This window comes from Leptonychotes weddellii, chromosome 10 (assembly GCF_054177405.1).
Source record: "Leptonychotes weddellii isolate Sample4059 chromosome 10, ASM5417740v2, whole genome shotgun sequence".
Lineage (NCBI taxonomy): Eukaryota > Metazoa > Chordata > Mammalia > Carnivora > Phocidae > Leptonychotes > Leptonychotes weddellii.
The window spans coordinates 76,777,040-76,804,370 of record NC_138378.1 but is presented as its reverse complement, the minus strand read 5'-3'; the positions used below and the strand labels follow the sequence as shown (position 1 = coordinate 76,804,370).

Sequence of the window (27,331 nt, the reverse complement as noted above, 5' to 3'; positions counted from 1 at the left end):
CAGCCTTGTCAACATGCTTTAATCTCCACGAAGGTTTGGGGAATGCGTGAATGACCTGTCTGGAATTCCACCCCTGAGGGTAGGGCTCTTTGGGGTAATGTTTTGTTTGATAAAGATGCACTTCCCAGCTGGGGTACAAAGGACAAGAAGGGGCTCTGCATCAGGCAGAGTGTGAAGGCACTTCTCGGACACTCAGCAGAAGGTGGGATGATAAGATTGAGGGGAGCCTAGAATACACTTTCATACATTTACCCTTAACCCACAGACAGTAGAAAAGCAACTATGTATCATTAAGTACATTTCACAGCTGAGAAAACTGAGATCCAGAGAAGTGAAGCTGCCCAAAGCCACAATGCTGGTTAAAGGGACAAGAACCTAAGTCTTCTGACATTTCTTCCTAATAGTAACTATAGTCCCCATCTATTACATACTCTTCCTAAAGAGCTAAGCATTTTGCTTATGTGCTATCATAAGCAGTTATTCTTGACGTGAAGTTGAAGATGAGGAAAGCAAGGCTCAGAGCAGGTGGGTGGTGAGCCCCAAATCGCCCAGCAGGGGAGGAGATGCCGAGATGCCTCCCCTTCCACCGGGCCTCTGAGCACCCCCATTCCCCATCACCCCCAGAGCCCTCTTTTCCTGAAGTCAATAGAAGGCTAAGTGGAAGCCATGGTCCCCGACATGGCCTTGGGGAGGAGGGGCACCGTCACCCCCACCAGCCAGCCCCTCCTGGAGATTCCATCAGGGAACTAAGAGGTCGGGGATCAGAGACACAATGCTCCCCATTCAGGTGAGCCGGGCCGCCCCAGGCCCACAGCTGCCGCTGCTGCAGGGAGATTTATGACCTGCTCTAAATGTCACCTTTTCAACTCCCCTCACTGGCTCCACCACCTTTGGACTCAGCACGGGCTGGACTGCTGGCCAAGCGTGGCTGGGGAGACGTGCCGCCGCTCACTGCCACACACGAACACTCCCAGGGAAAGGGCCTCGCTGAGCCAGGAGGGGAGGGCATGTGGGTGCCAGGCACCCCCTACCTGCAGTCTGAGATGAGCTCATCCATCAGCTGAGCCACCAGGGAGTCCACGTCCTCGGGGCTGCACTGTGCCTTCATGGCCAAGTGGACTTGCTCCAGGCCCGCTTCCTGTGGAACAGGCAGGCAAGGGTTGGACCATCCCCTGCGGGGTTGAAGGTATACACCAGACTCCCAACCCCTAGGCCCTGCCACCGAAATCTGAACCTGACGCCCTGAACCAAAGGAGAGAACAGTGAGAACAGAGAAGGCAGAGCCCAGAGGCAACAGACCAAGATATGTCTCACCTTGAGAACCTTTCAAGGCTCCCCACCCCAAACAGATCCAAATTCCCAAGCCTGGGACTCCAACCGCAGGCCTGGTCACAAGGACGTGATGCTGTGTGCAGGCTCCCACACAACTCTGCTGCATTCCACACTCCTCCCAGAGCCCCTCCAACAGGTCTGCCATCTCACAGGTGAGGGACCATCTGAGCCCACACCAGTCCCCACCTGAAATGTTCTATCCCTCCCAAATCATCCTGCGCAAGCAGGTTAGATCCCCTCCTTCCTTCAGGAACACTCAGACCACCTCCAATAACAGAGAGTTCCCCAGTCACTCCCAGGTCACATCTGCCTCCTGCTGGAGCCCCTCAGCAGCCGTCTCCTGAGCTCAGCCCTGAGCTGGGGGAGCCCTCACAGAAAACCTGTCCGGTCAAGGGCTTGCCACTCAGGCCCCTCAGGTCCCCTCCCCACCCATCGGCCTCCCTGCGCATGTGCCATTCTGATGACAGGCCTTGGGAAGAACACAGTTCCCGGCCCTCAGGGAGCATCCTGTCAGAGAATGGCCACCCCAGAAGCCCGAGTCTGGACTTGCACAGCAAGGACTCCAAGTCCTCCAGAACCTGGGTGCTGGCTGCTCTCCTCCCTCCCCAAGAGCTGCCAGTCTCAGGAAGGCTGTCCACCACGCCTTCGCATAGGCCGGCATCCCTTCCCCACCCCTCCAAGACCACCATCCTCCCCTTCTGCTCCCCTGTGCTCCTGGCTATGCTCACCTCCGCACCCACCAACACACACCTGAGCCTCTGCAATGCCTTCCCACCACCCCACTGCTCCTGGCTTGCTCCCACAGCACAGCCACACCTGCCTCCCCCAGGTTCCGTGTCAGAAACACACAGACACAGCCCAGGGTCACCCCGAGGATCACCAGCTACCCGCCCTTGGTCTATACACCTCTGTCCACTTCATTCTCCTCCACTCTCTGGCCGAGCGCCGGGCCCCCAGGTCTCAGCATCCATGGGGAACCCCCAGGGGACTCCCTGGTCACCTCCAAAGCACAATTCCCTGCCTGACCTCGTACACTGTGCTTCTCCCTGTCTTCCCAACTCCCCGGCCACCAAGTTCTTCTAGCCCCAGCCCTGCAGCTTTGTCCCCGAGGTCCCCTCCCGCCCAGGGCTTGTCACTGCTCCCAGACCACTGCCATGGCACCCTAACAGGGCTCCTGCCTCCCATCTCCTCGCTGCCTCCACAATGCCCTCCTGACGCTCCTTGGCCCTCTCCCTCCTCTGAGTGCCCATCCTTCCTCGTGGCACTCTAGGAGTGTCACCTGCACTTGGGTTTGGAACCCCTGCATGAGAGGTGTGGGTGAACCTGCGCTTGCCTTCACTAGACTGACTCCTAAAGGCAGGGCAGCTCCTTGTCCAAGTCCCCCGTGTGGCTATAAAGCTCCAGCACAAACCCTGGCGTGTGGCAGGAGGCAAAGGCATCTGATGCACGAACGCATGCATGCACGAATGGGTGCCAGGCTCTGCCCGTGGCTCCAGCTTGCTTCCTCTCAGCTCCTTCTCTGCACTGTCTCCTACCTCACTGGGCCCCCAGATCATTCGCACTCCCTCTCCTCCCTTCCCGCTAGCAGGACAAGATCGCCAACCCAGCAAGCCACAGTCAGGACACAAAGGACCCCAGGCGCCGTGAGAGTCTGCAGGCACAGCTATGTGTAAGTGCGTCACTCCTGGGGGCCTGGTCCACGGACACCTCTGGGGGCAGGGTGCAGCACAGGGGGTGTGCAGGGGTGAGGCAGCTTCCACTCACCAGCCGATCTGCGATCCTGAGCAGCTGGTTCTGAGCCTCAACTCTGTGGCTGATGTCCTCCCAGTAGGATGACAGTACCACCACGGGCTTCACGTTGCCCCAGGGCAAGTAATAGTAGTGGCACCCTGGAAGGACACGAAGGACCTGGTCCTGAGCCAGGAGTGCAGGGGTGGGCGGGAAGGGGCCCAAGGGCGGGACAGATTCAGACACCTGCTCCCTCCCGCTAAGAACCCCCTGGGACATACACGAACGGCCCATATTCCCCAGTGGCCAAACAGGGTGCCTGAGCTCCCTCCGTCTGTTGAACGAACAGCTGGTGCTCTCATGAGGGCTCTTGAGCACATGCAAACAGAGGGATTGCTAGAAGGACCCTAGGAAACCCAACTCTCCAAAATCTCTACGCGACTCCAAATAGCCACCATGAAATCAGCTATGGCCCTAGGTCAGGATCTTTCCCGACCACAGCCTGTTTTGGGAGCCCAATCTGTGGTCCTGGCAGCAGAGACCCACCTGGAGGGGAGCGGGGAGTGGGGGGTGGCACAGGGGCCGGGGGGAGGGAGGACAGAGCAGGGAGTCAGCCCAAACAGGTTTTCCTGGGCCGGGAGGGCCTTCGGGTGGGCCTCCGGCAGCTAGCTCTGCAGGAGAAGCAGGATTCCGGGTCGGGCCCCTGCTCTGTGGTCCGGGTCCCAGCCAGGCACACAGCCCCCAGCCTCACCATCAAAGACTGCCCGGCTGTACTGGGTGGTGGAAGCCAGTGGCAGGCACGTCGTGTCAAACTTGTTGCCGTAGTTCCCAATGCTGACCTCGAACTGGATGGCATCGTCCACATCCTGGAGCATGGAGGCCGAGTAGAAGGCGGCAAAGAGGGAGTACTTGCGCCTCCGGAGATATTTCTGGGGGCAGAAAGGGCAGCTGCTGGGTCACGGGAGGAGGAAGGAAGACACTGGGGTGGGGAGGGGTCACATGTCTGGCAGGCCCCGGCCGTGACTGGCGCCCAATAAATCCTGGCTGGACGGATGGGTGGTGAATGGTCCAGTGAAGCAACAGTGCCCAGATTTGGTTACTAACTGAACAAACTCATTCCAGGCCTGTGTGTTTGGCCATGTTCCTCTAATAAGGTCTGCTCCTCCAAGGTCATGCTGCTCCTTAATCCAAACCAGCAGCCATGGCACCGCCCGCCCCCCTCCCCGCCCCCAGGGGAAGCCTGGTCTCCTGCATCTGCCATTCAAAAGGGGCCGAAGGCTCTAAACGGCCATGCCGCTGCCCAGAGCTCCCACCCCATGCCACTCGGGGTCCCCAGCACGCCACCCAGCTCTGCGGTAGACACAAGCTGCCACGTGCGGGGGGAGGAATGTCCCCTCTGGGCATCGGGCACACGGCTGAGGACATGGCAGGCTCTCGATCACACAGCCGGGTCTGAATCGAGATGACTTTGCGATCCCCTTCATGGAAGGCAGAGAGAAAAGGGTTAACACAACCGGGTTGTGGAATGATGTGAAATAGTAATAACAGCTAACGCTTATTGACTGCTCGTTGCGTACAGCTTTGAATTAATGTAATTCTCACAACAATCTTAGGAGGTAAGTATACTTACTACCCCTGCTTCATTGATAAGGAAAATGCTAGAGCTGGTAAGTGGTCAAGCCAGGATTCAAACCAGCGCTTTCTGGCTAGAGTCTGAGAGCTTAACCCACCACACAGACCCCATCCAGCCACCTCCTGGGCACAAGGCTCAGCTCTCGCACTTGCTGCTCTGGTACATTTGAGCCTCAGTGTCCTCATCTGTAAAACGGAGATACTAAAAGCAACCACCTCACAGGTGCTGGAAGGACTCCACGACATCAAGTGTCACTAGCAAAGCATCTGACATATGGTGAGTGATTGATAAGTGTGAGCTGTTCCTACGTTATTGTTGTAAAATAGACCTCTCACTCTGCATCAAGTTCTAGCCTTGTCAAATAGTTTCATTTATTTTCTTTGAGCCTCTGAACATTCCTCAGGGAGACAGGGTAGCCATGGGGTTACTGGTATGTCACAGCTGAGGCACTAAGGCCCAGAAGGGTGAAGGCACAGACCGTGGGTGGAGCTGAGCCCTCCTCCACCATGACACTAGGAACCAGCCCCGTTTGGCTGCCACCTCCTTCACCCCTTCCAGAGCCACACCCCTCACCTCCACCCGAAGGATGTCATCCGCAGGGAGGTCCTCCACCTTTTGCTCGCTGTGCTCCACCAGCTTGGTCTCCAGGGAGAGCAGAAGCCGACCTCGGTAGGCCACACCTTCTCCCTAAGAGGGGAGGTTGGGTCACCAGGAGCAGAGGGGATGGAGGGGAGGAGAAGAAGGAAAGGGACCTGATCTAGCCCTGAAGTTGCTCCTCCCTCAGGCAACCAGGAGGGCCCTGGTCTACCCCCATCACTCTGCAGATAAGGAAACAGTGGCCCAGAGAGTTCAGGGGACATGACAAGCCACCCAGATGATCAGTATCAGACTCCAACCCAGCCAGAGAAGAGATGAAACCTGACACAGATGAGACCTGGGTCCCTCAGGGGCCAGGAAAATGAGGGGGCAAGGGGGTCAGGCTGGCCCTGAAGGAGAAGCAAAGGGGAGGGGAGTGAGAAGGAAGAAGGGGCCAGGAGAGGGCCAGGCAGAAGGAGGCTTTCTCTGAGGTGGGGGCTGTCTGGCCGTGGGCCCACTCAAGCTCCATCAGCTCCAAGCTCCTTGGAGTCTGGACCAGAGCAGATGCTACCCAGGCTGGAAGGGCCCTGCACACAGACCCGGGGATCTGGGTGTGCGGGGATGCCGGTGGGCTCACCTTGCCTGTGTTGAGTTCCGCATAGGGGTCCGGGAAGCCGGTGAACTCCCTAGGGCTGCCGTAGAGGTTGACATAGCAGGGCCCGAAGGTAGGGAGGAAGCCCAGGTGGTCGTCCACTGGGAGACACAGGTGGGGGTCAGAGGAGCCAGCTCCATGGAGCCTTCTAGTGCTCAACCCAGCCAGCTTCAGGCCTGAGCCCATCCCTGGCCCTCAGTTCCCTGAACACGCATGGGATGTAGCGCCCACAAGTGCATAAAGAATGGTGACACTGACCATTGTCTCCCATAGGCCCCTTAATCCTCACCACTCTGCTGGGACATGGAGATGCTTATTACTTTTATTATCTCATTTTACAGATGAGAAAACTGAGGTTCAGAGATGCAAAGGAACACTTCACTACAAAGTGGCATCACCCAAAATGCTCTGACCTCAAAGCCCATGCACTTAGCCAGCATGCAAAGCTGGGGCTCAGGGCCCTCCACTGTCCTGCCCCTCTCAGGCTGCACCCTGTCCTGCATCCCCACTCCTCCTGCACAGGAGTGTGGGGGGGAACAAAGGAGGCCCCAGAGTTTGGTGACCAGAGAAGCCACCCCCCCGGGGAGCCAGGGCAGGGACCTGGTTAGATGTCCCAACCCACAAGGCAAACCCCCCACCCCCGGGCACATGTCCTCCTTGCCCCCATGTCATTACGAAGTCGAGACAGATTACCTAACAGCCCTGACTCATGCCAGCATTCTGACTCCCTCCCCACATTGTGCAAAGAACCACCTTTCAGTGGAACAGGTTGGAGGAGAGTGAAAAGGAGAATCCCACCAATGATGAGGGAAGACTTCTCTCTACATCACTTCCCTCCTTTTCAGAGGCCCTCTGTTGTTACGTCATGATTTTCCAGCCAATGGCCAAGTTTCCTAGGACAGGACTTCACTGGACATACTCTGAGAACCCCAAAAAGCCAGGGTGTCTCTTCCAGAGGAAGTCAGGGGGGAGAGGCTGTTTCCAGAATGCCACAAATAGGAAGGGGGCCCACGAGCAGGAATCATCTGGGATGATCCAATCCATAGGAGCAAGGATGGGCAAGGTAGGCACAGAATAAATGGCCTCAGCAAGGAAATGCTTGAGCCAGACCTAAGGACAGGAGCTGTGAACTCCGAGTCCCGCCGCGTGCCAAGACCCTGGGGTGATGCGGGGTGGGCAGGGACAGGGCTGGAGGAATAGATACTGCTGACCAGAGCATAGGAGCGTGCCTCCCCACAGAGCCGGTCGCCCAGCCACCGTCCAGGCTCTCCCCCTAGTCCCCAGCACACACAGGGCTCTGGCATTTGGGACAGAGGTGGGAGGCCCAGGCAGAGGAAACTAACATGGGCTTTACTAATTATTTGTACTAATCATCTCCATTATGATTTACCTTGTGAACTTCAAGAGTTTTCCACTCACCCTGGCCTCCTCCTGATTCCCAAGATGCCTTGCCCAGGCCCCCACCCCACTGCTCCCTGCCTGAGAGAGTGGACTCATTTGAGCCTGAGCTGGAGCCCAGCAGGTTCAGGAAAGGGTTGGGGGGAGGAAAGGGGCAGGGAGGGGGGGCTGGGAGGGGAACTGTCTTTAAAGCATTCCAAGCGATTTTCATATTCAACCTGCATGGAGAGGTAACAGCCAAAGGTAAGCTCAGGGACCGAGGTGGTGAATCTCAGCCCCACCTCAGGCAAATCAAAAACTTCCCAGAAACCAGCACCCTCTCCCCTCCAGCGAAAACCCCAAGGCCCACCCCCCTTGCCATCCCCGGGGCGGGGGAAGCACATACAGTCCATGGCGGGAGAAGGCTTGGCCACACCTGCAGGCTCCTCTGAAGCGTAAAGAAATGGAAAAGGGGTTAGGATGGACATGACTGAGAGGAGGACTGGTTACGTGAACAGGCGTGTGGATGGAGAACTGGCAGACAGACAGATGGAAAGACAGACAGCCCCCGTGGGGGAAACAGATGTGGCCCGAGGCCCCATCCCCAGCCCAGGTGTGAGTTTATCACAAACAAAGTCATCACCGCGCCACCTCCCTCCCCCAGCCAGACACAGCCCTTACTGCCAGGGTGAGCCCTGAGGTCCCTCCCCACCGCTGTCTGCCTACCTATGTCTGTGCTCTGCTTGCCAATTGAAAATGGGACCTGAAACTTGACTCAGTATATTCAGATAATAACACAGAAAAGAAATTGTGGGGATGCCTGGGTGGCTCAGTCAGTTAAGCGTCTGCCTTCGGCTCAGGTCATGATCCCGGGGTCCTGGGATCGAGTCCCGCATCGGGCTCCCTGCTCCGCGGGGAGCCTGCTTCTCCCTCTGCCTCTGTCTCTCTCTCTGTCTCTCATGAATAAATAAAAAAAATAAAATCTTAAAAAAAAAAAAAAAAGAAATTGTGCTTTTTTTTCTATATTATAGCCAAATAAGTGAGGGAAACAGATACAAAGAAAGGGTGGGAGTTGAAACAGGAACAGGTGGCGAGGCACACCCAGCACTCCACCCAACAAGCAGGTTGACACTTGGGACCAAGTTCACGGAGCAAGGGCATTTCAAGGTACAACATCTCCATCTAGTGGCTGCTTTCAGGATTGCCACTGAGGACACCATGTTGCATTTTCACAACGGCAGGCACTGGGATCTGGCTTCAGGCATCTTCCACTTCAAGGGAAGCACAGTGCCAGACACTGCCCATTAGCTGAAGATTCTACACACTTGGACGTGCCCCTAAATGCTGGTAAGGGGTGTCTGGAAATGAGAGAAGCAAGGAAGGAGAAGCAAAAAATGAGAGAAGCAAGGAAGGAGATGCTCTAGCACCCTTCTGGGCTCTTGGAATCCATCCCTCACTTTTAGGCAGATCTAAAACAGCCCGCAGGGAGTGGGCATCCTTCACTCTCCTTCCATGGTCCTCTCTGATTTCAGCCTCTTCCTGCATTCTGACCCTCCCTGTCTCCTCCTCCAACCAGCTGATCATGACCCAGCCTGTTGATATGGCTGGTGAAATCTTTGATTATTTTCATTCATTGGTCATCTTTATCTGCTTGTCTCCTCCCCAAAAATATATATCTATGACTATTTCCCCATAGCTCCATGACTATAATTAAGAGCCAAGAGCCAAGAGTTGAGCAAAACAGTGTGAAGGAAGACTGAGTAAGAGACACACAGAGAGTGAAGACGAGAGAGAAGGGGAACATGGAAGTCCAGATACGAGGCCAGGGCTGACCCCACTAGTGCAGAAGGCAGCAGGAGGGCAAGGTCCAGCTGCAGGGGGCCCAGGCCCTGGGACCCAGCCCCACAGCTCTCAGTGGCCAGGCCTCAGCGAGGAATGCGGCTAGAGCAGCAGAAACCATAATTCATGGCCGTTTTCATATCCACAGGACTAGGTTTTCATCGGTGGGGGAGCCAGGCCTCTGGTCACAGGGGAGCTTTTAGCCACAGGGAGAGGACCGACATGGGCACAGCTGCAGTGCCGAGGAGAGTAGCAACCAGGGCCCACCGGAAGGAAACAGATTCCATTTTAAGCTCCTTCCAAATGATTACAAACAGACCTGGCCAGTTATCGCAGGCTAATGAGGCCGAGGTCACAGCTCTGACCACCATGTGCTTCCTGCAGAGGCCAACTCCGAATCCTGGCTGTAAACCGGTGCCCAGCCTAGACACAGATGTCCCCAGAACCCCGCCAGCCATCTGACCAACACACGCCTCTGGGGTCCAGGAGGACCGAGCGGGTGGCTGCCAACCAGCCTACTTCCCAGGGGCGCCTCTCATGAATTCCTTCATTTCTTCATTCATCCATCCACTCATTCAACAAACCTAATCAGGCACAGTGCTGGGCACTGAGTAAGACATGGCCCTGCTGACAGCTTTGACCAATGATTCCTAATTTGGGGGCAGGGTCACAGGTCTCCGGGGTACTGAGGATCATCTCTGGTTCTCTCCTCTGTGTCTGCAGACAGCTCATAAAGTCAAGGGCAAAGTGACTGATGAAGCTACCTCACGCAAAGCCACCATTCAGTCCTCATCACCCTCTGCCAAAACGCAAGTGTCCTGCTGTGTTTTCCCCAAGCCCAGAGAACCAGGGCTGTAGAAGCCCCAGTACATGGAGGAATATTCCCAGTTTTGTGGCTTTAGCCAACAAACCTAACTCCCTCCCCCCGGGGGAAAGCCAGAGAAGACCAGGAGCAGGCTCTCCCGGCCCCGTGAGCCACACATCACAGGCCTGCAGTGTCCACAGACACCCACATCTCCTCCTGGAGAAGCTGAGGCCGTTACCTGCCATCAGCTCCACCAGCTCCCTCCCTCAGCACATCTCCCATGCTCACAGCTTGGCGGCCTGACACCAGCTGATGCCAGGCAGGAGGAGAGGCCGAGAACTGCTGGGAAATCATCATCAATGCTCCAAAGACCAAAAAAAAAAAAAAACACCACACACACACAAAAACAAAAAACTTTGGGTTTCTTAGAAAAAACTGTAGGCTACTGGTGCCATCTTTGCAGTATGATTTCCATATGCATAGAGTTATAGAAGAATCTGTGTCATTTCATGGGTCTCATGTGCCCGTTACCTTTTGAAAGAACTGCAGCTTCTAAGGAAATCACTCTTTTTTAGAAAACAAAATTTTTACTAAATGCTTTGGGGTACAGGGTCCAAGGAATACTTAAGTGTGCCCAGGCAAACTTGTGGGCAGACGTGCTTAAGAGGCTACTGTTAGGTCCCGTCCTCGCTGGAAAGAAAAACAAAAACATGAAAACAAAAACTCCTGGTTGGGCCAAATATTCTGGTGAACCAGGAGGTGGGGGAATATAGAGAAACAACTGGTTTTTACAGTTTGGTCGAGTTGGGGCTTTTGGGAGTTGTGGGGAAGTAGTGTCGTGCGTTGCCCAGGTGGGCTGGATCCCCCTCATGTGAAGGAAAAATGCAAACAGTTGAAAAGAAAGTCGGAGTGACCCGTCCTGAGATGGCCTTGGGACAAATGGGAGAAGCTGAGCAGGGAGCAAGGCAAACACTACCCTGCAGCATCTCAGAAGGGGATGCATGTCAGAGGCGTCATGAGGCCCGGCTCTATTTTGAGCAAGAAGTTACACTCTTGTATTGTTTCAGAGATCAAGCTATTTAACAACACATTTAAAACTGACTGGCCATCGTTGCAAGAAGATTCTCCTTTATTCCCAAAACAATCTGTGGGAGAGGAGGAACCCACCTTCCAAGGCCTCCCTGAACCACACGGGGTTGCCCATGACCTGAACGCCATCTAGTGGCCAAATAAACATCTTCCTCACATTCCCATTAAAACCTTCACAGGGACCCTGAAAAAGATGCAGGCCAACATCACCAACAGTAATGAAGACTGATGGGGAGACAGGGATCTAAACTCTCCCTCCGACAGCTGATGGCAGGCACAGCTGTAGCCTCATGAAATAGTAGCCGTCGGAGAACAGTCAGAAGGGCACTTTGTGCTTCTACCAGGGTCCGCCCCTGGATTCTAAGGGTGGGGGCAGCACCAATGGGAAAACTGGAGAAGGTTCCTTCCATACCAAGAGTTTTGATCTGCAAGGGGTCCAGAATGTCCCCTCTCCCACCCCATCCTCATGACGCACTGCCTCCCACCTCAAATCTTTCTACCTGTCCATCCAAAATAGCCATTCCCAGAAATTATCTGAACAGCACCAGAGACGGGGGACTGCATCCTGGAATAATTGTTCCCAGTTGGGAGGGGGAGGGGCAGGGGCAGGAGGGGCCTTCCTAGCAGTGCCCTATGGAAGGCAGTTTCTGTGTATTCCACCGATTAAAAGTATCGACGATGAAGTCAGAACGGCCGAGCGCAGCGAGATATTAAAGCTGAGTGAGGACACCTGGAATTCCACTGCACAATTCTGTATTTTCATGTGTGTCTCAATTTTCTATAATTAAAAGGTGGGGTTTTTTAATGTTTCAGAGGACCTAGAAGAAGGGATTGCTCAACTTCAAGAGCACGAGGTGGAGTCTTCCAGAAACTGGGCACATTCCCCTGTGCTCCAGGTAAAGATTTGTCAAGATGGATGGACAGAGAACAATGCACCTGTCTGTAGAAAGAGACCAACACCAACCACGTCTTGCTAGAGAGTGAATAAAGGAGAAAGGAAGATTCACAGAGTGCCAACCAAGATGGTGTAGCAGCATCTGCACGATTCCAGAGAACATGTACCTGAAAGTCTCAGGAAGTGATTTGGAATTCTCAACAGAGTGCAAGAAGACATAACTTTTGTGGAACAAAGTAAAACTTCTGGGAGAGAACAGACAAGAAAGAAAATGGAAATATCAAAGGAATGACAAGGGAAAAGAAGGCAGGACGAGAAACTAAAAATGCAAGGGCCAATTTTAAACCACATGGAAAGCAGGCAGGAGAACTAGTACAGGGAAAAAATCAGATTAGTGATGCAGAAAGCCAATAATAATGATACTACACAGCAAACATTACTTTACTTTAGGGTTTCATGCATACCAGACACTCTAAGAATGTTACATTTAAAATCTCACCGGATCTTTACAACAACCTTATGAGGCCAGGACTGGTGAGAGGAGAGAAGTGACTCACTCAGCTACAAAGAAGCAGAATTGGGACCCAAGCTGCCTGCTTCCAGAGCTCCTCTTATCCCTACCCCACCCTGCCTTCAGCTGCTCATGTTCCCATGTTGGAATAAATTATTCCTCAACTCAGATTTAAAGAATTCTCCATGTCTCAAAATTCAATGAAAACAGTCCTGCCCCTAGATACATCAGAGTAATTTAACCATAAGGAAAAAAAAAAATGCATTCCTACAAGCAGCATCTAGTTAGAAAAAGGTAGACTACCTACAAAGAAAATCAAACCTGCTTTCGGAAAGTGCACCTACATAAATTCAAAATAGACTAAATATTTAAATGTAAAGAAAATTAAAAAGAGAGTTAAATATAACCCTGGGGTTTGCTGAAGGCCAAAAGCGTGACCTATAGGGCAGAAACCATATCATTGTTTAGATAAGAGATTTTGAAAATAAGCACAAGAAGTTAATTAGAAAGTCTTAAAAGGAAACAACAAAATAAGTTGAAAAGAGTTAAAGATAAGAGTAAAAAGATGACAGAACAAAAAATAAGAAAAGAAAAAATTAGAAAATTAAGAAAAAAATATTAGAATTGATAAATAAATCCAAAAGTTGATTCTTTGAAAAGTCCAACAAAGTGTGTATGTGTGGCGGCGCTGGGGTGGGGGGGGCCTTGTAACAAGGCTAATCAAGAAAAAAAAGAAAGAAAACTCAAACACATATCATTAAAAATAAGAAATGGGGAAAATACCACAGGTAGAGAGAATTGTTTAAATTATAAAAGACAGCTCTCTACAACAACTATGTAAATAAATTAGAGGAGCTCAGCATAGTGAATACTCTTCTAGGAAGATATAAATTATTAAAAGTGACTATCATAAAAGTAACAAACTAAAAATAACAGTGATCACAGGAGAAACTGAAAAGTTTTTAAAGAGTTAGTGCTATACCCACTAAAAAGGGCACCCAGCCCATCTGGTTTTATGGGTGAATTCTTTCAAACCCTCAAAAGACTATGTTCTTATGTTATATAAACTGCTCCAGATGTTAGAAAAGACTTTAAATCTTTCCAATTAATTTTACAGAGCCAGCATTACCCAGATACCAAAACCTAAGAAATAGCAACCAGACATACCAATTAAAGATAATAGAAAATCAAGAAACAGGCCCAAGAACATATTTAGGAATTCAGTAGGGGATAAAGGTGGCATTTCAAAATATAGGGGAAAGATTATTCAATATACACTGTTGGTGTTATTCACAAAGAACAACTGTGAATAAAGTAATGTTAGATCCTTGCCTTATTGGCTAAGGAAAAGGTTAACAGATTTGGCTACATAAAAATTTTAAATTTCTATACACCAAATTCTATTAAATGGTAAAATAAAACAGACAAGAATTATTTACCACTTACATGACGGGGGAAAGTTAACATCCATATATATACAGAACTCTTACAAAACAATGAGAAAAAGACAAACATATGATCAGAAATATGGGCCAAGACAATGAACAGGCAATTTATAACAGAATAAATATAAAGTATATAAATATATAATATGTAAATATAAATTAATTATTAAAGTATTTTTTAAATTGCATTCATCAACTTTAGCAGCTACTAATGAAATGAAAATTAAGGCAACAATGAAATTCACCCATCAAATTAACAAAGTTCTTTTTAATATTATTTTACCCTGTGTTGGTGAAGGTACAGCAAAAGAAGCTCATGTGAGTGACCAGAGTGTACATTAGTCCAATCTTTTCGAAGGGCGATTTTGATATATACAAGTCGCTTTAAAATGTACAAATCCTTTGATACAGCAATTCCACTTCTAAGTATTCATTCAAAAAAAAATCATGAATTGCATAAAGATTCAGCTACAAAAATATTCCTTAAAAGTTAGTTCTTTATAATGTAGAAAAATTAGAAAGCACCCAAGTATTCATCATTAACTGGTTAACGTGGATTATGGTACATTCACACAATGGAATATGTGTAGTCATTTAAAATTATATTGTAGAAGAATATTTAATAACATGAATAAAATCTGTTGTATTGCCGAGTGACAAAAAGCAATTTTCAAAACAATTGTTTCAGAATACTTTTTAATGCACACACATGTGTATGTGTACATATACATACATACACACGAAGAACTCCCAGAATATTACTCATCAGCTCTTGTCTGGGGGGGGTAAGCAGATGAGGAATTTTTATGGGTAAGTTTTATATTCTTCTTCAGTATCTTTAAAATTTTACAAAATGGTCATGGCCTCCTTTTTAACTGACCAATGAAAGCTATTTCAAAATAGAAGCTGCTGGAGCACAGTCCACCGTGGCACAGAACCTGGTACAGCCACTGATGTTATCCGCAGGACTGAATGATCCTCTCTATACCAGTCAGCGGTGTATACCCCCAGCCAAGGTGTAGAGAATCCGAAATGTCTGTAAGCCCATTTTTCAAATTGGCCATAGCCCTTCTTCACGGAAAATGGGCTGCGATGGCCTTATAATTAATATTCCCTTTTCTGAACTCTCAAAACTAGGGATGTAAGACAGGTAGGGGTGCGTCAGGGGAGAGCACGGCGGGGGGGAACCAGAGGACAGAACAAAGGGGGGAACTTACCTTCTATTTCTCCTCCAGGGGCAGAGATTTTTGACATACTCAGGTGGGTGGTGGCCACGATGTCATTGTGGGTGAGGCGGTCCCTAGAATAAGGGGGCAAAGGGGGCCTGAACACAGGAGAAGGACTGCAGGCCACAGCCCACTCAGGGAGGAGAGGGCCTCAGTTATACATCTTTAGGGGTGCCAGTCTTCACACTGGGTATGTTACTGAGGGAAGAAGAGACTGGAAAGAAAGCATTGCCCAAGACTCCTCTGGAGGGAACTCGTCCATCTGGCCAACCACCAGCAACCCATCAGCCAACCAACACTGGGCTGCCAGCCTGGATGTCTGGGGAGACATCGGCAGGTTGAAAGGAAAGAGGCCAGAGGCAGGAGGCCGGGTGAGAGAACAGGAGGCTGCTCAGAGAGCCAGACTCCCAGACCCACGCAGAGCCAAGTTCCAGAACCTCAAGAAATATCCAGACCAGGAGAAAACCAGGCAACCGGGAAGAAACTATGTCTAAGGCCACAGTCTTAAATTAGCTTATATTAGCTAATGCACAATTACGCCTTGTATCTGACTTTATATGAGACGAAGCACTTGTAACCTCCTTTATCTCAAGGGACCCTCTCAGGAGCCTTGAGGAATGGCTACTTTTATTAACCTCTCCATTCCACAGATGAGCAAGTTGAGGCTCAGAAATGGAAGGTCCTTGCCCAAGGCAGAGCCAGAACTGAAACTCTGGTGTCCTGACTCCTGGTCCAGTGCTCCTGCCATGGCACATGCTGTTCCTGTATACGACACGGGGGCCTGTCCCTGTCAGGCTTCCCAGGAGGAAGGCTTCTCCCCTCCCCAACCAGCATAGGGGACTGTGGGTAGGAGTTCGAGCAGCCCGACTGTCATGGATGAGCCCATGAGCCAACAGTGTCCCACGCAGCCCCTCCCTCCGAGTCAATAATACAGAGAACAGCTGGCATTTATTGAGCGCCTACTGAAAGCCAAGCGATGTGCTAAGATCATCACATGAATTAGCTCTAAGCCTCCCTCGGCCCTATGAGGCAGGTACTACCATTAGCCTCATTTCAGATGATGAGATGGCAAAACCAGGGTTTGAGTCAGCTACGCCTGACACGGGAAACAGGGCTTCAGTCGCTGCTTCCTGTCAGGCTAGTGCAAGAGTTCTCAATCCAGCGATTTCGACCCCCAGGGACTTTTGGCAATGTCTGGAGACAGTTTTGAATGGGGGTGGGGGGCAGTTGAGAGATGCCACGGTTGCTGCTAAACATCCTACAATGCACAGGACAGTCTCCCCCAGCAAAGAATTCTCTGGCCCAAAATATCATAGGGCTAAGCTGAGAAACGCTGGACTGGGCCAGACCCATCTCCTTCCTTGAAATTTCCCCAGCTCCATCTTCCTCGGAGCCCTGTAGGCTCTCTGTCCCTCCTGTGAGTACCTTGGTCACAGGCATGCTTCGGGCGACAACACACCCAAGCCCCATTGTGAAAGACACACTTGGGCAAGGTTGCTTTGTTTTCCTCTTCAATCCTATACCCATTAGATGCCTGATCTCTGCCGCTTCCTCCCTTCCTCTCTGTACTTCCCAGGGAGGTGATTAAGCTCTGATTTTAAAGTGTTTCATCGGGGCAGGGACTAACTAGGAAGAGTGCATTGTCAGCAGAGATTTTCATCCATTTTCCTGATGAATGATGTTAAGAAGCTCTGGAAAATAAAAATTTCCCGAAACACTCAACAGTGAGCTCATCAACACCAGATAACTAGCAGCTGACGGCACTGGGAAGCTACCTTCACGACCCACCCCCGGAAAAGAGTGGCACTTGGAGAAGAATGGGACTTCTCACCTCTGGTCTCATCTGAACCCTGTGAGAAAGGCAAGAAAAAGGGAGGAGAGAGATTCTGTTTTCATGAGGGTGGGAGTAGCTTTTTGGGTTTCTGTTTAACAAAAAAGCAAATATTAAAGAATCGAAGGGAAGATTAAGTTACAGGGAAAAGGCCATGTGGACCATATCGTATTTCCAGGATTCAGGTAATAACAAAAGTTTATCTGAGTTTTCTGGGCGGGGGGGAAGCACTTTTCTGGATGGGCACTTGCAGCAGCAGAACGCTTTTTTGGCCAAGAGTTGGGTTTTGGGGCTTGGGGTTGCTTTTGGAAAATACAGCAAGTCTGAAAATAGACTCACAATAAAAATGCCACTTCAACCCAAACCAGAGAGGCAACCACCAGATTTCGTAATGTGTTCGGATTGTACAGTATGCTCATGCCTTTGACACAGCTCACACGGCCCCGGGCAAGGCCCAGCCGCCACACGCAAGGCAACCACCCCCGTGTGCACGTGAGCACCCAGGAGTCCACACGCACGGACACAGACTCGCCGACAGCCAATCAGCCCCCATCCACACGGCACACTCAGGGGTACACACACCCCGAGAGCTGAGATGCGGAGGGGGTTCTGGGGACGCAGGCTCTCCCCCAGCCCACTGGCCCACGGAACATACCTGCGGTCAGGGCCCTAGAGGCCTCTCCCTCCTGGCCCTCCTGGCTGCAGCTTTCCTCTCTAATTCCCACAATCTGTTTTCTCTCGGCCTGGGGAGCTGGCGCACACTTTAATGGCTCTGTGGCCTGGGGGTTTTCCCTGGTCTCTCATTACCCTCCTGGCTGGGGGTGCCATGGCCAGAGACCAAAGGAGAACACGCTGGGAACCGCAAGGCCAAGACTTTTTGGGGGCAGAGAAAGGACAACTCTCTTTTTGGAAAGCCTGATGTATGGAAGGTCCTAGAGCTCATGCGTGGGAGCCCTAACAGCCCTCCAGGTGTGAGAGAGATCACACACCTTAACGTAGTGGGAAGCGGACAGCCCAGTGGTGAAGAGCATAGGCTCTGGGAGCAGCAGGCTTGGGTTCGATCCTGGCCTCAGCTGCTTCCCAGTTGTCCCTTCAGACAGATCACTCCCTCATCTATAAAGTAGCCAGGAGTCGAGCTGAGGATCACATGACATCTTGCATGTGAAATACTTGCTGGGCACGGGGCCTGGCACACAGTAGGTGCTCAGCAAGTGTTAGAGCACTTTTCTAAGATGTCCATGTGGCTCTTGCCCTCACCTGTTCCAAGCCTGCAGTGGTCCCACACCATTTCATGCTAGCAACACAAGGGGCGGGCGGTGTGGGGGGGTCACAGCCCATTCTCCCAGAAGCTCTACTCCTTCCAGCTTCTTTGCCTTTGCTTATGATCCTCTCCTCACTGGAGTGGCCTCACCCTGGACTTATCAAAACCCCACCTCCTCCAGGAAGCCTTCCTGGCACCCCCCACCCTAAGGTATCTCAGGTACCCAGCTGGAGGCCCTCCTGTGCCTTGGAGCAGGGCTGTGAGTAAGCTTCCCAAGAATGGCCCACGCCCTCTCCTTCTCTGGCCTCCCAGCAGAGGATACTCCCTCACCTGAAACAGACTCTCCCACTACATGCTCTGAACTGAGGATAACTGAAGAACCCAGTGACCCCTGAAGATAGCCGTCTCCAAAGACTCCGAGACTCAGCACTCACCAGTCCATGATGCGAATCCTCATTTTTTCACACATGGAGGGAAACTGAAGAGGGAAGAGAGACATGTTGGGGTAGGGTCTTTTCAAAGAAGGGGAAGCCCAGGAAATGGGCAGGATGCTGGGGAGGCCAGGAGCCCAGGGCCTCCTGGAATGGGCCCGAGGGGGCAAGGCTCACCATGGCAGGCAGCGTGATGCTCTGGTTCCACTGAGGGTTGGCTGTCTTCTCCAGGATCTTGCTGCAGAGCTAGAAGACACAAGGGACAGGTGGACAGGAGGGGACTATGGACTCCCTTGGGGACCACCTCACCAGCTGGAGGCTGTTCTCTGCCATGTTGGCCACCCTTCAGGCTGGGCAGAAGAGCCTGGGGGCCTTGAAGGCTCAGACACAGGGGATTGCAGAGACAAAGGTCAATGGTAAATCAGACCCAGAGCTGGAGGGTATGGGGTGGGGTAGCAAGGGAGTGGGGGTGGGGGGGGAGATAGACTGCCTGAATTCCACAGCCCTTCTACGCTTATCTCCTACCTCTGGCTGGAAATCCTCCCCCCTCACCTCCCATATGGACATGACTTTAGTGTGGGGGCCCTGAGTCCAGACTGGCTTTCCCAGGGGACCTACAGCCTGAGGCACTAACCTCTACCAGTCAGCCCAGACCACCTGCCCCTTTGGAAGACTGTGAGCCCTAGGAGATTAGAGGTGGGGGGAGGAGAAAGGGAAATGGTAGCGGGAGGGCCAGGGCTTGGGGGCCAGCCACCAGCATCTGAGAATGAGAGGAGAATTCAGTGAATATACAAACCCCATAAACCACAGTCTGCCTCAGATCAGCCCTGCTCTTAAGGCTGGGCTTTCCACAATCAAGAAACCCAGCAGAGGTGGAAGCTAGATCTAAACCAGTGGCTTGTGTGCCCTACCTATGCTTGGAACCATGCCCCTTAGCCAGCTCCAGGGCATCGTGTACCACAGGAACAGCAGGTAAAGACTCTATTTCAGATTCATACATGGTAGGTTTGCACGTCCTGCAGCCTTTTTCAGAGCATGTACTATGAGTCCTGCATTGTGCTCAGCATTTATGTGCATTATCTCATTTAATGAGCATCTGATCAGGGGCTTCAGTTACTCCATCAAATGAGGTTGCAGCCTCCATGGGGGGCCAGGACTTTGTCTCCATCCCTGGTCCACCCAATGCCAGCCCCTGTCCCCACCCTTCACCTCCCTGTGAGAAGAGCCCAGGCAAAGGCTGGGGGCAAGGAAGGATGCCAGGATTTGCTCCTTGTGCCAGCAAAGAAAGGAGTAAGGACAGAAGAGAGGGACAATGGGCAGAGAGTGAATGAAAATTCAAAGGGTTGAAGGCACATAAAAAGATGCTCAACCTCCCTCATAAGAAAAGAAACACAAATAAAACGAAGATACCATTTCTCACCCATCAGATTCATAAAATTCTCTAAAATCTGACAGCCCTCTGCTGGCAAGACTAGGGCGAAACTGCATGCTCATATTTTGCTGGTGGGAGAAAAAAATAGCTCGACCCTCCAGACGGCAACTGGCCACTATCTCTCCAAATTGCAAATGCAAAAACCCTTTGACCCACCAGTTCCACCTCTAGACGTTTATCCTACAGAAATACTCTCATCTGTGCAGAATGACATGTAACAAGGTTATTCACTGCAGCGTGGCTTGAACTATCAAGGATATGGAACAACCCACGTGTCCACCAATGGAGGACAGATTGAATAAATGATGGTCCAGCCACACAATGCAGCTCTAAAAAGAATGAGGACTGCTCTAGGATAGGAAACAGTTTCCAAGTTATATTATTAATTGAAGTCCTGGGGATGTAATGTACACATGATGACTATATGATAGAGTATGTATGGTATATTTGGAAGCTGTTAAGACAGTAGCTCCTAGGAGTTCTCATCACAAGGAAAAAACATTTTTCTTCCTTTTTTTATCTATATGAGATGATGAATGTTAACTAAACTTATAATTACTTTGCAATCTGTAAGTCAAGTCATCATGCTGTACCTCAAAAATTTATTTCAAAGGCTGCTCAATAACCTATGAAAATATGGGCCTATAAAAACGGTTTACCAAACTGAAGAGGTACAGTTGATTCTTGATGGTAGTTACACATTCTATAAATCACCAAGAACACTGAATTCCTGAATATTAAACCATTGCTCTGGGGGGATTTCAGGTTTAGGTTCCTACCAGCCTCTGTCACAACATTTTCATCAACTAATCAATACATAACCTTGTGTCATGTGTGTTTCTATTCAAGGATATCTTATTTAATATATACTGTTGATTCATTAACACTGAACTCTCGGTTAGCAGCACTATAACTCATGCCTGAATGAAGCTTATCTAACATATCTTCTCCTAAGGCACATCCCAGCCTTTTTGCACATAGAAACACCAGACAGCCCTTTGGCACACTCTAGGGGGGCATTTTGAACAGCAATATCACATAAAAAGCACCAAAATGTGACGAACATGACACCAGGTAGACCAAGAAAAGGACGTTTCTTTACAGGATGACAACTGGAACAAAAAGGCAGACTCACGCTGTTCCAACTCAGTGGCAACGTGTCAATCATTCCGCACAGTCTGCAAATCATCATGAAAGCCCCATGGGCATTAATTTTAGGATTACAAATAAATTTTAGCGAGTAGGTGAATTTGCAAATATGGAATCCACGAATAATGAAAACCAACTTAATCTGAATCTAATTTTTTTTCCAGTAGGGGAGAAGGGACGGTTGGGAATGAAAGCAGTAGAGAGAAAAATATACTACTAAGAAATATACACAAATGTTAACAGTGGTTATCTCCAGAGTGATGTGGGGTACAGAAATATGGTTAGTTTTTTTTTATTTTCCTTGATTTTCTCTTTTTTTCTATTTTTTTATAATTAATAGGTTTCCTTCTTGCATTCAGAAAGAAAGTTGTTTCAAAGTCTCTCACCCTGCTCCCCAAGTACCTCTCCTTTCCTTCTCACCAAGGTGGGTGGGTGGGTGTGTGTTTAATCAGGTATGGTTCACATCTTGGATAATAGTGCCACCAAGTGTCCATGGGAGGAAGTGCAATGAGGGCGAGGCTAGTGTGGATGGGAACACAGAGGACAAAACCCCAGGACTCCAGATTAGGTTATAATGAGAAAAAGTGACACGCGGGCAGGCTGAGGGAGAGGGACAGGCAGAATGAGACAGGCAGTAAGGGTAGCTGGAGGAGAGAGAGGGTGACACAAAGATCCGGGGACCATCAGGGAAGTCCAACAGGCTGAAGCTTTCAGAAGGGAAAGTAGGGGGGTGTAGCTTCTTGCAGAAGCCCAGTCACCAATCAGCTTTATATAGTCCTTTGCTTTGGCCAGGCCCCCTAACTCCATCACCTCCCACAGACATTTTGACCTACCTAGAAAAACCCCTGGGGCCAGCCAAGGGCATCTCAGAACAGAAGACCTTGGGAGATCAAGGTGCCTTCAAGGACCCAGGAGCAGCCAGGAGCGCTGGAGCTCTGAGACTCGGCTTCCAGAAAAGCCATTAAATTTGAAGGCAGGTCCGTGTTGGTTCTCCCCACCATCAAAGCACCCTACCATTTTGGGGAATGTGAAACAAAAAATGAAAACAATCTTGAGACATGACTTTCCCTACCTGTCAAATTGGGAAATTAATCCCAATCTTTGGAAGAAGTGTCCCATAAGCCTGTCCAGCCACACCTTCCCACATCCTTCTTGCCTTCATTCCTTCTGTTACAATCCCTCCTGAGGCTAGATACGGGGCACCAGACCCCAAGCCCAAGCCCAAACTAACACTGCGCTTGGGTAAGGACCTCACATGTGGGTGAGGACCTGCACTTGGGTGAGGACCCACAGTGAGCATTTACACCTCAATGTGAGAGAGTTTAAGTACCAAGTTACCTCTACCACATACATTTTCACTGAGACCCTGCGTTAGGCTTGGGAGGGAGGAGCCAGCTTGAAGGGGCTCCCAATGGCCAATGTCAGGACAGTTCATACATCCAACACAGTAATGACTGATTTTTAACACACGGAATTAATAAAAAGTATTGAGTTCCATAGTAATAGTCAAAGGCACTAAGGGAGAGGAAAGCTCTTCTTTCCAGAAAAACACCAACTTATGAAGACAGAAGGAATGATAATGAGAAAATCACCACTTTGCAACCCCAAGTAAATGACTTATTCAGGCAAGGAGGTCAATGGCTGCATAGATCATTAGGTAAGAAGTTGCTGATATACACACAGTGTATATAACAGGATATACACACAGTGCCAAGATATCGCCCACAGATGACTTGCAAAGTACAAAAGGGAGCATGTAGTTTGACAAGAGAGAGATCTGGAGACACCATCTTAAGCAAATGATCAGATAGTCATCACCAGTGATGGACAATCTCACTCTGTTTCCTGTTGTGATGCAATATGGCGCACACAACATCACCTATGACACATTCTTGCTGAAATACTGAATCTGAAGGGAATCTAATCTCGAGAACTAATTTCCAGTTTATAGGAAATGCGGGGGCCAGAGAAGCAAGGTAAACAACACCAGAAGGAAACAATCCAACAAATCCAGAACGTGGACAAATGGTCTGGGCTCTTCAAAAGTCAAGGGGTGAGAACAATTGTTGGGGTGGGTGGGGAAGGTCAGGAGGGGCTGTTAACAGAAGAGACTAAAGAGGCATAAGGACCAAATGCACAGCATGAATTCTAGTTGGGTCTTAGATCAGCACAAAATTAAGCCATCTCCAAAGGACATTTTGGGGATAATCAGAGAAAATTTATATGAGCCAGAATCTGCTAACATTAGGGAATGACTGTTAAGCTCATAGATGTGATAATGTTACTGTAGTTACAAAGAATTTTCTTCTTCTTGGGATCTGTGCTGAAGCCTTTAGGAATAAAGTCTGCAACTAGGTTTCAAATGATTCAGGCAGGAAAAAAAAAGTATCTATATATAGAAAGTAAATGCAATAAAACGTTAGCAGTTGCACTTCATCTAAGTGGAGGTCATTCCAGTAGGTGGGGTGTTCATTGAAAAACTCCTCTAACTTTTCTTGATATTTTAAAATATTCAAAATGAAGAGTCATAAAAAATGTCTATTATCTATACATAGGGGGAAAACTGGAAAGAATGGCACCAAAAAACAAACTTGGTATGATGCATTATGGGTAATTTTATTTACATTTTTCTGTAATTTTCAAAATGGATTAGTAAACATGTTCATCAGTAATAAAAGAAGCAAAAAAAACAAAAGGTGGGGAGTGAGTCTGGGCATCAGAGAGGACACCCCGCTCTCCCCCACCCCACCCCACCCCCACCTCAGGGCCTGCCTCTGTTGGTGGGATGGGCTGGTAGACGCCCCTCCTTTTCAAAATGAATCTAAGAAAAGATTAAGTGAAAGGAAAACTGCAAAGTGCTATATGAATGGGAACCCACACCACCTCCATCACACCCTCAGCTTTTAGTGTTTATTGCAAATTTTTAAAACTTCTCTCCAATTGTCCTGTAACACCTGTGGGGGAGCGAAGGGGGAGCCGGCCTGGGGCGCCCACCCTCCAGCCACCCAGCTCAGATTCTCAGCCCTTCTGCCCTGACCAGTTCCAATTTTCCTGTCAACCTCCAAGCCATCTGACTCAACTCTCCCAGCCCTGGTTCTGTGGCAGGTGGCACTCTCCGCAAGGTTGGCACAACCTCAGAGGGCCCTGATCCCACCTTTGGCAACTCCCTGCGGTCAGACACATCTCAGAGGCACCCCCCGGGGCGGTTCTGGGAGCGGCGGGAAGAGCGGGAGGCAGTCTGCGCCCACCTGATCTGTCATTTTCCCACCATTTCCACCACAGTCTCTGCTTTGAGGTTATGGACTAACTAAGACGGGGTTCTTGCCCACAAGTCGGAGAAACAGATGCTAACAAGTACCGGAATGGAATGGAAAACCGGCTAAAAGAGGGCCTAGGGCACGGTGGAGCGCCGAGAACTGCACTAGTGCCTCAGACCCGCGGGGGTAGGCAAGCCGGACGCCGAAAGATGCTGGACTTTTCGGGGAGGGGGCAGGAAGGGCACAGGCACGGGCAAAGGCCGGAGGGGTGACCGCGAAGGGAAAGAAGAGGCAGGGCAGACGAGAGGACACAAGGCCGCCCTGTGAGCTGTGCAGTTTGTACGCACACAGGGGTGCGGGGAGGGAGCCCCCGCGGCTGAAACCCCGCCCAACCCAGCGCTCCAAGCCGGGGCTGCAGAGCTGCGTGTTCCCGGCAGGGGGCGCCATTTTCTCACTCGCACAAATTCTGTAAGAGCTGACTTCGGCCGGATTATGCGGTTTGAACTTCATTGTACAGAGTTGTTTTAGGCTAATTATTCTGGGGCCTTTTATGGGGACAACCCAGAGAAGAGAATGAACCCAAGGCTGCTGTGTGGTCTTGGGAAGAGATGACAGTGGGCGAAGGGGAGGGGAGGCCTTGAGACATGTTTGAAATCAAAAGCAGGGGTGGCATGTTTGATGTAAGGAGGTCAAAAGAGTGGGAAGAATCGAGGCAGGCCCACGTTTTCTGCCTTTGACTGTGGCACCTGGTTAGGATGGAGGCTCCTGGAAGTGGGGCAGGTGGGGCAGGTGGGGCAGATGAGTCTTCTACAGGACCCAAAGGACAGCAGACAGAGATGTGCGGAGGCGGGGGGAGGTCTGGGGCTGAAGGGGGTTCGGAGTGAAACAGCTGTGGGAGTCCTCTGCGGAGAGGTAAGGCTGAAGCCTGAAGCCAAGGAGAGCCTGTTGGGCAGGCAGAGGAGGCTGGGGAGGGCCTGCCTGCCTGGGGGGCTGGAGGGAGGGGGCCCACAGAAGCCACAGCAACAGCCCTCCCTCTGGGCAGAAAGGCGGGCTGCAAGGAAGAGAGGTATGAGTCATCCCCAGGGCTCCCACGGAGTGGATTTTCTCCACTCAATTCCTGCCACAACTTTTTAAAAATAATCATTATGTTTCTATCGCTTTTTTTAAGTTTCCCTATCTTTATGCCTTCACATCTGGTTTTCACGCTAGTGCTTAATTTTCCCCCAAACACTCTTCTTTCTATCCACTGTCTGTCCTCCCTGTGTCTCTCACCTATGTGTCTGTCCCAGATACCCCAAGCACATCCGAAGAGCCAGGCCTGGGTGAGTGTCTCACCATGCGTCCCCCAATCAGGCCCCACCCCAGGTGCACCTTCTGATAGGCCGCACCAAGGGCTGCCTGTGTGCGCCTCACATTGTCCTTTACTCCGCTCAGCACCCATCCACGGGGACACCCAGCAGTCACCCTCCCGAGAGAATCCTCCTGCTTCCTTACTCCTTACCATTTTCCCCGCAAAGCTGACTTCCATGAAGGGATCCACCAAGTTCTTCTTGTTACTGTCAAAGCCAAAGATCTGCTTCACATTGTCCATCACGGCATCATCCACTAGGGAGAACACACTGGTCAGTGCTTGCCTGCTGTCCAACCTCCAAAACCTCACTTTCCACCTACCTGTCTCCAGAGAGTCTTAGGACTCCCTGAGAGAGACGTTGTGGCATCCCCTCAGCCTGGGGACTCCCAGAACAGAGCCCCTGAGGGCATGCCCTGCTCCTTTACCCTGCCCAAACAGCTTTGTTCACTGACCCCTGCTCTCAATGGGTTTCCGAACAGATCCACCAGATGACTGATGGATTGATGGATTTGATTAGCAATCTACATCACTAAGGGCAGTTAACAATCCAGAAAAGAACTGGAAGGTGTTATAATAATATCCCATTACTGATGCCTATTTGACATTTCCTTTATGTCCATTAGCACAGTGATTGACCTGATGTGAACCAATAAGTCAATTCTGGTTTGTTTGGGGTTTTGTTGTTTTTTTTTTATTTTTTTTCTACAAAAAATATATATATTAGGATTAGATATTTGGAAATCTAGGGAAAAAAACCAATAGTCCAATATATCCCAGATGTACAATATTAGAGTAAAAAATATTATGATATAAATTTTGATTTGGCTTTTAAATATGATTTTACAGTTCTTTTGTGTTGCATTTAAGGTGGCATTTTACATAAATGTAAAATATATAGGTTTGGGGACACCTGGCTGGCTCAGTCAGTAGGGCACATGACTCATAGAGCTTACTTAAAAAAATTAAAAAAAAAATAATATATATATATATGTAGGATGCCAGTTACAGTTAGTACATTCATTAAAATCCCAAGATAAGTCAAAAATAAAATGAGAAACTTTGAGGAAAAAGTATATATATATATTTTTAAATATTCTATTTTTAAGCAATCTCCACACCCAACATGGGACTCGAACTCACAACCCTAAGATCAAGAGTCACATGCTCTACTGACTAAGCCAGCCAGGTGCCCTGAGAAAAAAATTTTTTTAATTTTTTTATTAACATATAATGTATTATTTGTTTCAGGGACCCAGGTCTGTGATTCATCAGTCTTACACAATTCACAGTGCTCACCATAGTACATACCCTCCCCAATGTCCATCACCCAGCCACCCCATCCCTCCCACCCCCCTCCACTTGTTTTGTTTTGTTTTGTTTTGTTTTAATTTTTAGGGGCAGCTGGATGACTCAGTTAAACATCTGCCTTTGGCTCAGGTCATGATCCCAGAGTCCTGGGATCCAGCCCTGCACTGGGCTTCCTGTCCAGCAGGGAGCCTGCTTCTCCCTCT

General features: G+C 50.0%; 1 protein-coding gene across 22 annotated transcripts in view; it reads right to left on the bottom strand.

Moving 5' to 3' along the window:
• Window positions 1-27,331, bottom strand: part of DYSF (dysferlin) — a 204,938-nt gene that overhangs the window by 118,134 nt on the left and 59,473 nt on the right. For 13 of the 22 annotated variants that reach the window (XM_081833664.1, XM_006727994.3, XM_081833669.1 and 10 more), the window contains 10 exons: window positions 25,971-26,074; window positions 18,809-18,877; window positions 18,635-18,678; window positions 15,100-15,182; window positions 7,705-7,746; window positions 5,907-6,022; window positions 5,267-5,380; window positions 3,812-3,989; window positions 3,097-3,221; window positions 1,032-1,138 (listed from right to left, as the gene is read on the bottom strand). In XM_081833664.1, the coding sequence (XP_081689790.1) occupies window positions 1,032-1,138; window positions 3,097-3,221; window positions 3,812-3,989; window positions 5,267-5,380; window positions 5,907-6,022; window positions 7,705-7,746; window positions 15,100-15,182; window positions 18,635-18,678; window positions 18,809-18,877; window positions 25,971-26,074 (982 nt within the window). The remainder of the gene's footprint in view (window positions 1-1,031; window positions 1,139-3,096; window positions 3,222-3,811; window positions 3,990-5,266; window positions 5,381-5,906; window positions 6,023-7,704; window positions 7,747-15,099; window positions 15,183-18,634; window positions 18,679-18,808; window positions 18,878-25,970; window positions 26,075-27,331) is intronic. The other 9 variants (XM_006727992.3, XM_006727998.3, XM_006728000.3 and 6 more) reach the window with 1 other exon arrangement.